The sequence below is a fragment of the Cololabis saira genome, chromosome 4, assembly GCF_033807715.1.
Source record: "Cololabis saira isolate AMF1-May2022 chromosome 4, fColSai1.1, whole genome shotgun sequence".
Classification (NCBI taxonomy): domain Eukaryota; kingdom Metazoa; phylum Chordata; class Actinopteri; order Beloniformes; family Belonidae; genus Cololabis; species Cololabis saira.
The window spans coordinates 48,741,269-48,758,050 of record NC_084590.1 but is presented as its reverse complement, the minus strand read 5'-3'; the positions used below and the strand labels follow the sequence as shown (position 1 = coordinate 48,758,050).

The 16,782-nt window shown below is 43.2% G+C and overlaps 1 protein-coding gene across 2 annotated transcripts; it reads right to left on the bottom strand.

Annotated features, from left to right (window-relative positions):
- Positions 1-2,749: 2,749 nt before the first annotated feature.
- Positions 2,750-15,588, bottom strand: LOC133442060 (coagulation factor VII). 2 transcript variants are annotated; one of them, XM_061719963.1, is made up of 10 exons: positions 15,503-15,588; positions 14,805-14,962; positions 13,984-14,008; positions 11,738-11,851; positions 9,933-10,067; positions 5,902-6,518; positions 4,410-4,524; positions 4,060-4,256; positions 3,598-3,723; positions 2,750-3,026 (listed from the first exon to the last, which is right to left on the bottom strand). In XM_061719963.1, exons 1-10 carry the CDS (start codon positions 15,582-15,584, stop codon positions 2,784-2,786), a joined length of 1,812 nt encoding a protein of 603 aa, XP_061575947.1. In that variant the 5' UTR covers positions 15,585-15,588; the 3' UTR covers positions 2,750-2,783. The 2 variants fall into 2 exon arrangements, with proteins under 2 accessions (XP_061575947.1, XP_061575948.1); XM_061719964.1 differs by having other exon boundaries at positions 15,487-15,586.
- Between the last annotated feature and the right edge of the window lie 1,194 nt (positions 15,589-16,782).

Genomic DNA, 16,782 nt, shown 5'->3' with positions numbered 1-16,782 from the left:
TTCAAATATTTTATCTTTATGTTTAAAGAAAAATAGCAAACAAATGTCCCTATTGAGAATGAAGTGCAATTGAAAGATACTGTAAATCCTCCCTGAGTTTAGTAAAGTGACAACATTTACAATTTTCTTGACCAAACAAAGATGGCTAGACGCATGCAGCCAGCTGCAAAAAAAGAAAATCGATTTTCCGATTTTCCTTTTTTTAACATCGTCTTGATTAATAAATCCGATTTAGATTTAAAATCGATTAATCGCACAGCCCTATCCTCTCCGTTCTACTGATGGTGATTTTATTGTATTTAAAATACTTAAAGGTTGTTAAACCTCTGATGTCGTCACAAATGAATCTAGGCTAAGTGCTAATGGATAACAAGCTAGGCTAGCCACCAGTGCTAGCTGCTGGTCGGTACCTTTGGACTCGTTAGTGAGTTTCATACGAGGGTTTTTATGTTTGTGTCTAACATGTTTGGCTAGTGGCTAAAAGGCTAGCTTAGCCGCTAACGGCTACACAGATTCTGATGAACAAGAACAAGCTGCTTTCAGAGAACCAAGATTTATTTAAGAAACAAAACGGAGAATACTAACAATCCAAAGTAACTCGTACTGATCACCATCATTGATGAACTGATCACCATCATTGATGAACTGATCATGATCAATAACAGGACAACAGGAACATCAGGTCAGGCAGGTTTATTTTTGGAGCATAATTCATACACAAGGCATTTCAAAATGCTTTACAGCTACATAAAATCACAAGCAGCCAAAAAAAATAATTTCTATTAAACACAAAATTAATCATTAATTAGATTTAAAAGTGCAGGTAAAATAATTTCGGTTGTCGCGTTCACAGTTGAATAGAACTGTTTTCATCCTGGAGTCCCGGAGGTCGTCAGAGACATGTAGATCTGAGTGTCATCTGCATAGAGGTGGTAGGACACACTATAGCTGCGTATTAGCTATTGGCTGCGTATTAGCTATTAGCTGCGTATTAGCTATTAGCTGCGTATTAGCTGGTCTAATGGAAGCATGTGCAGATTGAACGATAGTGGTCCTAGGATTGACCCCTGGGGAACCCCACAGGAAACAGGACCTGAACCGGTTCAAAGCAGTTCCCGTGATTCCCATCTACCGTATCGGCCCGAATATGAGTCGGTGTTTTCTGCTTTGAAATCAGACTGAAAAAGTGGACGTGGTCTTCCATTCGGGGTCTAGACCAGTGGCGTCAATTCAGTGGAAGCTAAGGTACGGCAAGGTTACGACTCACAGAACTTAACTAGAGTATCAATCACAGAAGTTTGCTATGCTAAGCTGATCTGTGTGGTCAAGAAAATTGGAACTTTTTCAAATGCAGTCTCGCTCACTGCAAAAACTCAAAATCTTACCAGGAATATTTGTCTTATTTCTAGTTAAAATGTCTCATTTTTAGTCAAAAAATCTCATTACACTTAAAACAAGAGTCATCACCAGAAAAATAACTTATTTGACAATTTTCACCTGTTTCAAGTAAATTTTAACTTGAAATAAGTAGGAAAATCTGCCAGTGGGACAAGATTTATCTTCTCATTACAAGCAAAAAAATCTTGTTCCACTGGCAGATTTTTCCACTTATTTTAAGTGAAAATCTACTTGAAACAGGTGAAAATGGTTGTTTTTGAGTCTTGTCTTAAAAGTAATGAGATTTTTTTTAACTAAAAATTAGACATTTTAACTAGAAATAAGACAAATATTCTTGTTAAGATTTTGAGTTTTTGCAGTGTATAATAACTAGTGAAATCGATCATGTTGTTCTGATTTGCATTTGTAGTTATTCTATATGTATTAAGTAATAGAATAATCAATACAAATAGACACAGAGTAATTCCATAAATGTATTTAAAAAACAAACATTTACATTTTCCCTTGAAGCCGAGGTGTGGCGGCTGCCGTACCTTCATACCCAATTGAAGCCCCTGGTCTAGACGTTATACCATCACACCACTAGGTGGAGCCAGATATCTTTAAATGCTGAACTGAACACCCCAGGACAAAGCCAACCCCTGTCACCAAGAATAAAAATAAAAATAGCGGAATAGCGAAAGAAAAGAGGAGAAAATAAGAGAGGAGATAACAGAAAATGGAGAAACGTAGCGACGATCTGGAGAAAAGTGGATGGAAGATCGGCAGGTGAACCGGCAGCTGAGGAGAAGTTACGATGCAAACTTCAACATGATGATTTGAATGAGTCAAAAAGGACAGGGACGACTTTGATTCAACAGGTAACTTTACATCGGAATCAGCGAGGTTCCCCAAGGTTCTGTCCTCGGACCCCTGACTCTGACAGTAAAAAACAAGATAAGTTACCGTCGCTACGCTGACGACACACAACTTTACATTATTATGTGACAATGAGCCCAAACAAGTGTTGAGTAGATTGAGAGAACAGATCAGTGAGTGGACATCCCATAATGTTTATCAGAGTTATGATGGAACCTGGTTCCAGCTGGTTCCAGCTGGTTCCTGCTGGTTCCAACTGGTTCCTGCTGGTTCCAACTGGTTCCACCTGGTTCCAACTGGTTCCTGCTGGTTCCATCTGGTTCCAGCTGGTTCCAGCTGGTTCCAACTGGTTCCTGCTGGTTCCAACTGGTTCCACCTGGTTCCAACTGGTTCCTGCTGGTTCCATCTGGTTCCAGCTGGTTCCAGCTGGTTCCAACTGGTTCCTGCTGGTTCCAACTGGTTCCACCTGGTTCCAACTGGTTCCAGCTGGTTCCATCTGGTTCCTGCTGGTTCCAGCTGGTTCCAGCTCAGCTCCTGGTGACGTCCTGCTCGGTTGTCTCCATGGTTTCCCTGATCCAGGACAGGAAGTTGCCCAGCCGGGTGTAGACGCCGTACTTGCCCCGGGCGGCGCACCGCTCGCCCCAGCTGACCACGCCCGTCAGGAACCAGGTTCCGCGGTAGTTCACCACGAACGGGCCGCCGCTGTCGCCGCTGCAGGCGTCTATGCTGGTCTCCAGGTAGCCGGCGCAGAACATGTTGTCTGTGATCACCTGCAGGGCAATAAACACCCGACAAACACCCAATAAACACCCAATAAACACCCCATAAACAAACACCCGATAAACACCCAATAAACACCCGACAAACACCCAAAAAACACCCGATAAACACCCGATAAACACCCGATAAACACCAGATAAACACCCAATAAACACCCAAGAAACACCCAATAAACACCCGATAAACACCCGATAAACACCCGATAAACACCCGATAAACACCAGAAAAACACCCAATAAACACCCAATAAACACCCCATAAACACCCGACAAACACCCAAAAAACACCCCATTAATACCTGATAAACACCCGATAAACACTCGATGAACACCCGACGAACAGTAAACCTCTAGTTAGTGTTTAGTAAACCTCTAGTTAGTGTTAGTAAACCTCTAGTTAGTGTTAGTAAACCTCTAGTTAGTGTTAGTAAACCTCTAGTTAGTGTTAGTAAACCTCTAGTAACTAGAGGTTTACTAACACTAACTAGAGTGTAGTTAGTGCTAGTTAACCTCTAGTTAGTGCTAGTTAACCTCTAGTTAGTGCTAGTTAACCTCTAGTTACCTGTTCGGTCGTGGCCTCGCAGGCCTGGTTATTCACCACCGGCAGCGACACCTTCCTCAGGAACCGGGAGGATTTTCCCAGGTACTGGGTGGCCCCCCAGCCGGAGACCACGCCTACATTCTTGTCCTGGAGATGGAGTTAGCCGTTAGCCGTTAGCACCAGGGAGACACCCCCCCAGGTAAACTAATATATAAATAATAATAATGTCATAATCCGTGTACATATCACGACAACGGATCCCATTGACTTTGCATGGTACAATATCCGTGGTGCTCACACGGAATTATACCATTTTCCGTGTATATACCACAGAAAATAGTGGTGAGAGGTCGTGGGCATTTCACAGATTTTTGTGAGATCAGGTTGCCTGAACATGTAGCCGCTAGCTGTTAGCTGTTAGCTGTTAGCAGCATGTAGACTCACCCCCAGGTAAACAGGTAAACCCCCCCCAGGTAGACTCACCCTGAGCAGGTACTTGGACAGGTGCGGGTCCGGAAGGCAGGCCGGGACTGCCGTAGCTCCTCTGAGCACCGGCTGTGCGAGGAAGAGGAGGGCGACGTCGCTGTCGAAGGTGAAGGAGTGGAAGTGAGGATGAAGGAAGATCTGCTGGATCTTTATTAGCTGCTCTGCTGCATCCGGACGCTGCTTATCGTAGTCACCTGGAGACCAGAAACCAGACCAGATACAAGACCTGATCCACCTGTAACTGTGGTGATCATCCCTCACGTGTGGTGATCATCCCTCACCTGTACCTGTGGTGATCATCCCTCACCTGTGGTGATCATCCCTCACCTGTGGTGATCATCCCTCACCTGTGGTGATGTAATCAGCCTTGTCCTCGAAGCAGTGAGCAGCAGAAACGACCCAACGATCCGCCACCAAAGTTCCTCCACAGAAGCCGAAACCGTCAGACCTGTGGATCAGAACCTGGACACAACCATCCCTCAGAACAATTAACACATTCATTAACACATTAATTCATTCATTCATTAATCCTCGATTAATTAATTCTGATTTCAGCCCCCAGGGAACTATGGGACTGTATTTACATCACTATTATATGAACAATAAACAACAACAAACAAAGTTTTAAAGTACACGTTAGAGGACGATGACAAAGTCTGGAGGTCCAGGACCCTGAACTAGTCCAGACCAGAACCAGACCAGAACCAGAACCAGAACCAGACCAGACTAGGCTAGAGCCAGAACCAGACTAGACTAGAACCAGGATTTGAGGTCAGAAAGATCGTTAATATCTGAGATTTTAGTTTATTTCTAGTTTGAACTGAACACGTCGGTTCAGCTTCAGGACGGCTCGTCTGTGTGGAACCGTCAACCTGGACCGTGTTGGTTGATATCAACATTCAAACCAGTAAAAAGTAAAATAAAGACTCAAATGGAGCTGAGATTGCCCTAATTTCCTGTTGGGGGCTGATGAAAGCTGGAACCAATTAGAGAAGCTCCTGATCTCTGCAGCATTCGACACCGTTGACCATAAATAGATAGATAAAACCTGACTAGAGCGACTGGAGAACCGCATCGGACTTTCTGGACCAAAACTTGACTGGTTTGGGTCTTACTTAAAGGACAGGGACGACTTTGTGTCAATAGGTAACTTATCATCGGAATCAACGAGGTTCCCCAAGGTTCTGTCCTCGGACCCGTGACTGGCAGTAATAAACAACAAGTTTATTACTGTTACTATTTACACTCCGTCTGGGGGCTCCGGCAGCGCAGGGGCGCTGTGGAGGTACAGTGGAGCCCTGGCCCGGCTCGGAGGGCCGGCCCCCGTCAACTGGATGGCCGGTGGGGGAGCGTGGGCGTCTTTCCAGGGCCGGCTTTGCTGGTCCTGCCTCATGGCTTTCGGCCTCTGGTCCCCCTCCTTCCCCCCCTTACACGATTCATACGCACATAGGCGAAGGGGCGGGGGGGGGCATTGTCCCGCGTGGCCCGGCACTCCCCGCCTTACGGTTTTAACAGCACTGTAGGCACTGCACATTCAACACTTAATAAATACCATTGACCCCTGACTCTGACAGTAATAAACAACAAGTTACCGTCGCTACGCAGACGACACACAACTTTACATTATAATGTCACCAGGAGACAACGAGCCCAAACAAGTGTTGAGTAGATTCAGAGAACAGATCAGTGGGTGGATTTCAACATCAACCTGGACCCGTGTTGGTTCTGGTTCTGGTTCTGGTTCTGGTTCTGGTTCTGGTTCTGTATGGGGGCTGATCGTTGAGACCTCACCTGTCAATCATGTTTAAAACAACAAGAGGAAGAACGGTGATGACTCACCTGCCAGGGACTCCCTCCTCGCTTCACCAGGTTTCCTCCCACGATCCGAAGGTCGTCCTCCGACTCCGCCTCCTCCTCTGGCTCCGCCCCCAGCCCCACCCCCAGCTCGGTCCGGTTTCCTTCCAGCGGTCCAGACGTGGTGTTAGCCTCCACTGGCTCGGTGGCGTTAGCCTCCACTGGCTCGGTGGCGTTAGCCTCCACCGGCTCGGTGGCGTTAGCCTCCACCGGCTCGGTGGCGTTAGCCTCCACCGGTCCAGACGTAGCGTTAGCCTCCACCAGTCCAGACGTAGCGTTAGCTTCCACCGGCTCGGTGGCGTTAGCCTGCACGGGTCCAGACGTAGCATTAGCCTCCACTGGTCCAGACGTAGTGTTAGCTTCCAGTGGCTCGGTGGCGTTGAGGTTCCAGCGGTGCGTTACGTTGACGTCCGCCGCGGCGTTCGTCTCCATGGTTACGTTGACGTCCGCCACATCGTCCGTCTCCATGGTAACGTTGCTGTCCGTCTCCACGATGACGTTGCTGTCCGTCTCCATGGTGACTTTAGGGTCCGTCTCCATGGTAACGTCGTCCAACAGGGAGCGACCGCCGTACAACGCCTCATGGCCGCAGGGGAACCTTTCTGGACCAGGAGAGAAACGTGGAACCTCAGAACCCAGAACAGAATCTGGAGGCGGACTGGGACTTAGCTCAGTTACGGAAGTTAGCCGTTTGAGCTCGGCTGGCACTGCTGCTAACGCTACCTGACATTCAAACTTCTAAAATTTGTTCTCCCACCAAAGTATAAAGAAATTCAAAACTCTACATCAGGGGTGTCCAACTGAAAGACGGACACGTAGGAAGTTGAGGACAAATATGCCGCGACTGGTATGGAACCTGCGTCGTTGTACAGGGGAAGGTACTCTCATGTACACTCATGTTTGTGACGGAAAATAAATTGGAGGGAAAAAAAATCCACTCTCAAAATGGCAGGGAAAAAATACAAGTGATTCCGACAGGCCGTGGTATACGCTCATTATACCACAGCTAAGCGGCGTCTCCGGCCCGATGCAAACTGATGTATTGCTTTTATAAAACGGTTTCCAATAATGTAAAGATGAAAGAGGAACACACAATCGATTTGATGTTGTTTTTAATTAATCAGAAATACATATTATCCAGTAAAAATAGCTCCACTGTGGAAAACAATAATCCCATCTCTCCAGATGTAGCTCGGCATGTCGTCTTTTGCTCGTTTTTTTTTTTCCAGAGACAGGAACTCCTCAATCCATCCATCCATCGTTAGCTCCTCCCCGGAGATCAAAGTTTACCGTCAACATGCCTCATTAATTAACAAAAATAAAAAATAAACTTTAACACCAGCTACTTTTTGCTACCTGCTGTAACCGTCAACAAATCTGTACCAGTTGGTTGTTGTCATGGAAACATTGTTGCTCCCCTGACGTGGAATGATCTGCTGTAATGAGGCTTTAGAATAGAAGCCGTGGTATAAGCTCATTATACCACAGTTAACAACCAATCAGATCATTATACCACAGTTAACAACCAATCAGATCATTATACCACAGTTATCAACCAATCAGATCATTATACCACAGTTAACAACCAATCAGATCATTATACCACAGTTAACAACCAATCAGATCATTATACCGCAGTTAACAACCAATCAGATCATAATACCACAGTTAACAACCAATCAGATCATTATACCACAGTTAACAACCAATCAGATCATTATACCACAGTTAACAACCAATCAGATCATTATACCACAGTTAACAAACAATCAGATCATTATACCACAGTTAACAACCAATCAGATTGCAGGATTTCACCGTTTTCTAATGGTATTTTTATGTCTCAGAGAGAGCAGGGAGTGAAGGATCATGGGTAGTTGATGTGGATCTATGCAGTAACACAGTAACCAGCTCTCAGCCTCTGATTGGTTGGACACCCCGGGACTACATGATCTATCCATCGAGTGAGTTTAAAAGGCATAGATTTAAAATTGATCGTAATAACTTGTTTATGTAACGAATGTGAAACATTTACTTTATCTTTGTCAATCTGTCAAGACGTTATGGGAATCTCTGCGTAACCTCCCGTTAAATCCATCAATATAGACGTGTTTTCATGTAAAACTGTTTTATATGGACATGTGTCTGAAATAAAAGATTAGAATATTTAATTAGTTATGGTCATGCCAAGTATTGGCATGAACAAGCTAACGTCGCAAAAGTTCCACTGCGCACCAGCGGGTGAACAGCATGACCCGCTCTGATGTGGAATGAAAAAATCCCCAAAAAATAAAACACGCCCGAAAAAACGAGGAAAAACATGAAAATGTTATTATTAAATGTGATATATTAGTATACAGGAAAGGTTCCCTTTTCTTATCCTGCACGTTTTTTCGTCCGTTAATGCGGCCCCGAACCGCAATGTGCACCCATGCATGCCATACATGGTTAGATGCGTCTCCATTGATGCCTCGATGGGCATTACTTTTCTGTCAAAAGTGTTACCGTGGCAACGCTAGATGGAAAAAAGCAAAAAAAAAGGCGAAAATTCGGACGCTTATTGCTCAGCCAAACTTTATGGTAGAGACATCGTTCAAATTTACAAACACTAGGCCGGATTGGCACTAAAGGACCGTACAACCTCATCATGCTACTTATTACGGTTTTTGCGATATTTAACTTTCAATTAAAAAAAAAAATCAATTTTATTTTGGACGCTTGTTGCTAGGCAACGGTTTATCGTACAGACAACGTTACAACATTGACAACCCCGGGACGAGTTGTACTACAACAGATTTTAGTCTTATCATGCTAGCTGTTACGCTTTTTGAGATATTTAACTATTCTAATATTCAAGCTAACAGAAATTTGGATAGTTGTTGCTCGGCAACACGATATCGCAGAGACATCGATCCAACGTTAAAAGGCTCGGACGATGTGGACTACAACATACTGAGGTTTCATTAGGCTGTTGTTTACAACTTTTGAGATATTGCAGCCAAATTGTCCCATTCTATTCTATGGCACTATCTATGTATATATCTATAAATCTATGCATTTTTATGGAAGAGAATATGAATAAATCATCCGTAAATGTGGCACGAACTGCAACGTGAATTCAGGCCTTGGTTTGGTTTATTGGCCATTATTAATAACCCCAAACATGGCAAGAACCACCAACTTCTACATACATAAATGCAGGTTTGGGAAGTCTAAACCACTACGGACTCCAGGAATCTCTTTCCCTGGATATAGTTGAAAAACCACAAGCAGAATATCTCAGTTAATTAAAATGCTAAGATAGCATAAGACATGAAGAGATCTAAATGCACCTAAAAGCTTACTACTCTTAATACTGAGGCGGTCAAAGGATTATTTGACGGATATGGAGGAGTATAATAATAATAATAATAATAATAATAATAATAATATGGAGGAGTCAACAACTGAACGGGGAGCACTTAATGTTTTTTTTTTTTAATTATTATTATCTTTTTATCTTTGGAGGTATTGTCATGTACTTGTTTGTTTACTTTCTCTCATGGTGCGTCTCTCTCCCTCTAGTTGTATTGTGTTTATGAAATAAGAATGGAAATAAGGATTTGTGAAAATAGAAATTTTGGCTAATACATAAAATATAGTGAAGTGTAAGGGATGTATAGGGGAGGGAGGTAACAGGGGGGTTAGAAGGTATTTAAAGGCATGTTAGGCCTCTCTTTGCTTTGTTTGTGTTTGTTGTTTAGATATGTCCTTTTAATTTATTTTTTTTCTTCGTGTATATGTTGAGGTTGGTGTCTGTCTTATGTCTATATATGTATATTAGTTGTTGTTTTTTTTTGTTGTTATACTGAACGTCACTATGGTGTGACATAGAAAAATAAAGTATAAAAAAAAAGAATATCTCAGTTAATTCAGATGATCTTTGTGTCTTTTACGTAAGTTAAATTGTTTTCTTTTTCCTTTCTGTTGATTCCTACCTGATTGTTAATGAGTATAATTGTGATTATATATTTTACCTGTCGGGGAGCAGCGTTTCCCGTCAGAATCCAGCGTGAATCCATCAGCGCAGCCGCACTGAACTCCGGCGCCCCCTGGCAGATCCCTGCAGTACTGCAGGCAGCCGCCGTTCCTGTAGCTGCACTCCGTCACCACTAGGGGGAGGAAGAGAGGGGAGGTCTGGTCATGGGTGGTGGAACACCTGAGAATACCTGAAAATACCTGAGAATACCTGAGAATACCTGAAAATACCTGAGAACACCTGAGAATACCTGAGAATACCTAAGAATATCTGAGAACACCTGAGAACACCTGAGAATACCTGAAAATACCTGAGAACACCTGAGAATACCTGAAAATACCTGAGAATACCTGAAAATACCTGAGAATACCTAAGAATATCTGAGAACACCTGAGAACACCTGAGAATACCTGAAAATACCTGAGAACACCTGAGAATACCTGAGAATACCTGAGAATACCTGAAAATATCTGAGAACACCTGAAAATACCTGAAAATACCTGAAAATACCTGAAAATATCTGAGAATACCTGAAAATACCTGAGAACACCTGAGAATACCTGAGAATACCTGAAAATACCTGAAAATATCTGAGAACACCTGAAAATACCTGAAAATACATGAGAAAACCTGAAAATACCTGAGGACACCTGAAAATACCTGAGAATACCTGAAAATACCTGAGAATACCTGAGAATACCTGAGAATACCTGAGAATACCTGAAAATACCTGAGAACACCTGAGAATACCTGAAAATACCTGAGAATACCTGAGAATACCTGAGAATACCTGAGAATACCTGAGAATACCTGAGAACACCTGAGAATACCTGGAAATACCTGAGAATACCTGAGAATACCTGAGAATACCTGAAAATACCTGAGAACACCTGAGAATACCTGGAAATACCTGAGAATACCTGAGAATACCTGAAAATACCTGAAAATACCTGAGAATACCTGAAAATACCTGAAAATATCTGAGAACACCTGAAAATACCTGAAAATACATGAGAAAACCTGAAAATACCTGAGAATACCTGAGAATACCTGAGAATACCTGAAAATACCTGAAAATACCTGAGAACACCTGAGAACACCTGAAAATACCTGAAAATACCTGAGAATACCTGAGAATACCTGAGAATACCTGAAAATACCTGAGAATACCTGAGAATACCTGAAAATACCTGAAAATACCTGAAAATACCTGAGAATACCTGAAAATACCTGAGAATACCTGAGAATACCTGAGAATACCTGAGAATACCTGAGAATACCTGAGAATACCTGAGAATACCTGAGAATACCTGAAAATACCTGAAAATACCTGAGAATACCTGAAAATACCTGAGAATACCTGAGAATACCTGAGAATACATGAGAATACCTGAGAATACCTGAGAACACCTGAGAATACCTGAGAATACCTGAGAATACCTGAGAATACCTGAGAAAACCTGAAAATACCTGAAAATACCTGAAAATACCTGAGAATACCTGAGAATCAGGTGGTGTTTAGGGTTGTGTTTACCTGTTTTAGGTGGAGTTTGGGTGGTGTTACCTGTGTCGCAGGTGTTGTTTACCTGTGTCGCAGGTGTTGTTTACCTGTGTCGCAGGTGGTGTTACCTGTGTCGCAGGTGTTGTTTACCTGTGTCGCAGGTGTTGTTACCTGTGTCGCAGGTGTTGTTTACCTGTGTCGCAGGTGTTGTTTACCTGTGTCGCAGGTGTTGTTTACCTGTGTCGCAGGTGTTGTTACCTGTGTCGCAGGTGTTGTTTACCTGTGTCGCAGGTGTTGTTTACCTGTGTCGCAGGTGCGGCCGCGGTGCTGGGGTGGACACAGACACAGGAAGTCGCCTCCGTCCATCGTGCAGATTCCTCCGTTCAGACAAGGGTTGGTGCCGCAGACGTTCAGATCTAAAACACACCAGAGTCACTGGCCACGGTTACATGATGTTTTTTAATTCGGAATTAATGATTCTGAATTAAATAATTCAGAATTAAACTATTTTCCTTGGAATTTACATGGAAATAGTAATTCTGAATTGAGGTTTCCATGGAAAACACGTTTGATGGTCTTTATCCAATTCCTCTCCAGGTCTGGGGGTTGGGAAGGTTCTGATTGGATAGCGGGTTAGGGTTAGGGTTAAGCGTCATGGAGACAGACGGGCGAGGGAACGAGCAGCGCAGAAAGACCAGAATTAATTTAAAGCAGAATGAGTGAATACATTATCGTGGAATTATTCTATTCGGATATAAAATGGGAATAAACCAGCCAATTACTTTGAAATTAAGTTTAATTCAGAATGGCCATTTTCATTCGGAATTAGGTGTTTACATGGTAATTTTTACTCATTTTAAATCAGATTTAATTTTAATTCTGAATTAAAGAGGAATTAAACTTCCCATGTAAACGCAGCTACTGACACCTTCACCAGGAAGTGATGTCATCAGCTGCTGATCAAGGTGTGTTTGATATGGCAGAACCTTCTGGAAAGGTCACCTGAGTCTCCAGGTGTTGTGAAGGTGTTAGTCTGGGGTGAACTTTGATCCCTGAGGAAGTTCTGGACTTCAGTTTTATGTCCATTCTCATGTTGAAAGGGAACATGTTTTGGGAAAATCCCTTTTTTAAGGTGTTTGCATAACGTTTTGGTACCTGGGGACCAAACCCTAACCCTAATCCTAACCCTAACCCTGTCTAACCCCAACACCTAATCCTGCCTGACCCTAATCCTAACCTCTGAAGCTTGAGTTATGGTTCTTGGTCAAAACGACACCGTGCCTACGGCGTGTGGTAAGCGTTGTTGCGTCGTCACTGACGCCGTCACTGACGCCGTCACTGACCTGCACCTCCCAAAAATTGTAACTACACGTCGAGGCGACGCAGACCACACGCAGACGAGAGGGCTGTGATTGGTTCGCTTGATAGCAACGCATTTCCGGTTTCCAGTTTGAAGCAGTCGTGAACTTACAGCGCTCTTTTCTTCATGTGTGTGTGATTTTTTTTGTTTTGGTTTTTTTGCACAATAGTTGTCCTTATGTCTTTCATTCACTGTGACCGGCAAAAGTCGGATAAACCATTCAGAAAAAAATCGCTAACTAGCGGTCACAGGGGGAACCTCTACCGCGGCGAAATGGAGTGACAGAGAAGCCTGAAGGTTCACGACGGCGATTTGACGCAGAACCATAATTCAAGCTTAACCCCTAACCCTACCAGACCATGAAACATCTGATTAAACTCCTCAGTGAGTGTCGAGTTTGTTGCCTCAGTTGCCTCAATTTCGTGGCACGATATATTGTTACACCCCTACCTAACCCCAACCCTAACCTCTAACCCCTAACCTATAACCCCAACCCTAACCTCTAACCTCAACCCTAACCTCTAACCCCTGACCTTAACCCCTAACCCTAACCTCTAACCCCTGACCTATAACCCCAACCCTAACCCCTGACCTATAACCCCAACCCTAACCCCTGACCCTAACCCCAACCCTGACCTTAACCTCTAACCCTATAGTTTACTGTTTTTTTTTTCTCTTGTTTACATTTAGAGTTTTAGTTGAATCTCAGCAGCACCTTAATTAGAAAAAGATAAATCTAAATGAAAAGAAAGTAAACTTAAATGAGAATCTAAACCTAAAGGGAGGACAAACTAAAGTCATAAAAAGTTAATCTCATGTACTTTTGTTATTTATTTTTAAATGTTTTTCGTTTTTTAGAGTTACCTGGATTAAAGATTTAGTTTTTTAACACACACACACTCATGGTGTCCTGATTCTTACTCAGCTTAAATGGTTTGTTTACGTCTGGCGGAAGTGGGCGGGTCTTTACTGAGAAGAGGGGGCGGAGCCAGAAATAGGCTCATTTGCATTTAAAGCAACACACACATGAAACCTGCTGGTCTGAAATGATCAAATTGTTAAAAAGAAACAGTGAACATGAACCCTGGAGAGATTTGAACAGTATTAGTCACGGACACATCATTTAGAATGTCCTGAATTGTGTTACGTTTTTTTGAAAAAAGGTATAATATTTCATGTTTAACTTACTTTTGTATCTGTACCAGAACTCCAGCTGTGGACGAGAAACTCAGGGTTAAAACTGTCAACAGAACAGCAAGAAAACAGCAGAACCTCGTGGTTCTGGTACCATATTCTCCTTCCTGACTCTGGTCCGGGTACCTGAAGGCCCCAGGTCTCTGGAAAGATCCTAGAGACAATATCTGTCGTAATAGACGCTATATAAATAACATTGAATTGAATTGAATTGGATGGGTGGACGGTCAAGTCCAGGTCAGGGGTTAGCGGTTAGCGGTTAGCGGTTAGCGGTCAGGGGTCAGAGGTCGTACCGTCTTCTTGCGGGTCAGGAAGATCTGGCTAGCCTCCTCCAGGGAGCAGCGCCAGAGACGTTCAATACGAGACAGCCCACTACGGTTGTGTTTCCTGTATCTGTGTCACGTGACTGCCCCGCCCCTTTAGGAGACTAACAGCAGCTCTATTGAGTCCTATGGGAAAAGTGAACGTGAGCACAGATTATTACCAATGCCTTCGCCCCATAGTAACCTAAGTAAATATGGGACCCATTTTTCAAAAGCCACAAACCTTCTGAACATTCTGACATTCTGACACCAAAATGGAAATTTTCAGACCGACAGATTAGGAGAAAATGAACTTTGTTTGCCCACTTAGGAGACAGGAAGTGGATACCATTTCATACCATTGGCAGTAACGGTAATGTGCTATCTTCTGTATAGAGGATCTTTGGCAGCGCTCCTCGTAACATTCCCTCTGCAGGTTGTTGGTCGTAGGTCAGGGGTTAGCGGTTAGCGGTCAGGGGTTAGCGGTTAGCGGTCAGGGGTCAGAGGTCGTACCGTCTTCTCGCGGGTCAGGAAGATCTCGCTAGCCTCCTCCGGGGAGCAGCGCTCCTCGTAACATTCCCTCTGCAGGTCGGCCGGCAGCATCTCCTCCAGGAAGGAGTTGGCGCGGCGAGAACGCAAGAGCTGGGAGGAGGTGGGGCCGTCCTGGAACACTAACAAACAAACAAACAAACAAACAAACATCTGTAAACATCAGCAGCTACCGGCCACTCGTCCCTTAAATACGGAATTGTTACGTAATTCAGAATTAAACGTTACGTATTGAACCAATACAGACATTTATTATTATGCTCGTGTTTATTGATGTCATGAATTGGTTTGGCTTAATTTAGTTTTGTTTGTTTGCTTGTTTGTTTGTTCGTTAGTGGTTGTTGTTTTGTATTTGTTGTTTCTTTTTTAGTGTAAGTTTGTTTGTTTTTTATATCGAAAGAATTTTGGATAGCTTATTTTGGTATGTAGGACGGGCGTTAATATCAGCACTAGATTCTGCCTTAAACTCACTATTGTGTTGAGAATGTTTGTAGTGTGATGTGACTGAATAAAGAATTTCAAACAAACAAACATAACCTGAAGAACCTGAACGCAACACATCAACATAAGGACCTGAACACAACACAAAATAACTGCCTAAAGAACCTGAATGCAACACATCAACTTAACCTGAACCGGGTCTCACCTGAACCAGGTCTCACCTGAACACCGGACCAGAGAGCAGAAGGTCACCAGAGCCAGGGCGCTCAGCGCCGCGGCGGCTAACGGCGGCATGGCGGCCATCAGGACATCAGGACATCAGGACCAGGTTCTAGAGGGGACACGGGTCCAGCTGATCGATGGTTAACCACTCAGCTAATATTGACTCTGACGTCACCATCTAAAAAACCCGGTATTGGTCTGAAGGGTCACATGACCTGCTAGGATCAGTTGATCATCCAGGTTACGGCTGGTCCTGACAGACCTGCCGCAGGGAAAAACCCACAACTGATTAGAGACTTTACTTTACTTTACTTTACTTTACTTTTTACTGAACACTAACTAGAGGTTTACTAAACACTAACTAGAGGTTTACTAACACTAGAGTGCCCTTCCTGGCAGAGGGGGGGCAGCCTTGTGATGTCACAAACCCTCCTGTGCTGGAATTCAGCAGTGAGTATGCCCTTTTCACTAAACTCTGGAAAAATTTACCTTAACTTTAAATGAAAATCTTAACCAACCGACTATAATAAATATAAGAAGAATAATTATAATAATAATATTGTAGCGACCCGCTACACGGCCCCTTTAAGAGTGACTGAAGGCGGGACTTCCGGGAGCCGTTAGGTTGCTAAGAGACACAGGTTGAACCAGTAGTTTAACTTAACAGGTTAACTGGTGAGTTGGGACGGTTAGGTCTTGAGGAGGAGTGCTTTTGACTTGTGTCTGGCTGAAGCTGTCTAATAAACCTGGATCTTGGAAATACCTGACCTTTTTCCTCTGCTGATGTTTCCGGGAACATTACAATAATAATAATAATAATAATAATAATAATAATAATAATAATAATAATAATAATAATAATAATAATAATAATAATAATAATAATAATAATATGTGGAAAAAATCAGATCTATTAAAGATTTCTATACCTTAGATTGCAATAACCAGTTTAATAATATTTCAACTATTCTAGCCTTCCTACCGTAATTATAATAACTCTAACTCTGTAATGCTAACTCATAAAATTAGAATTTAACTTATCTTTATATTAAAATGGACACACCCTGGGACTTGATCGATCCCGGCGGGGCCGCTCTTGGGTGAGGGTGTCTAGTGGTAAATGGCCGAAACACCCAATGATCCCGGGGTACACTACTGATGATGTGTCCTTTAAATAACCTAACCCTAACCTAACCCATCCTAACCCTAACCCTTCTCCCCATCCTAACCCTTCCCCCCATCCTAACCCTAACCCTTCTCCCCATCCTAACCCTTCCCC

What these genes read in the sequence shown, in the direction of transcription:
- LOC133442060 (XM_061719963.1), bottom strand. Translation starts at nt 15,584, where the DNA reads ATGGCCGCCATGCCGCCGTTAGCCGCCGCGGCGCTGAGCGCCCTGGCT. An exon ending in GAAACGCTGCTCCCCGACAG is followed by an intron (nt 6,519 to 9,932) that starts GTAAAATATATA and finishes CTCCTGGTCCAG; the next exon opens with AAAGGTTCCCCTGCGGCCAT. An exon ending in GAGGAGGGAGTCCCTGGCAG is followed by an intron (nt 4,525 to 5,901) that starts GTGAGTCATCAC and finishes GGTTGTGTCCAG; the next exon opens with GTTCTGATCCACAGGTCTGA.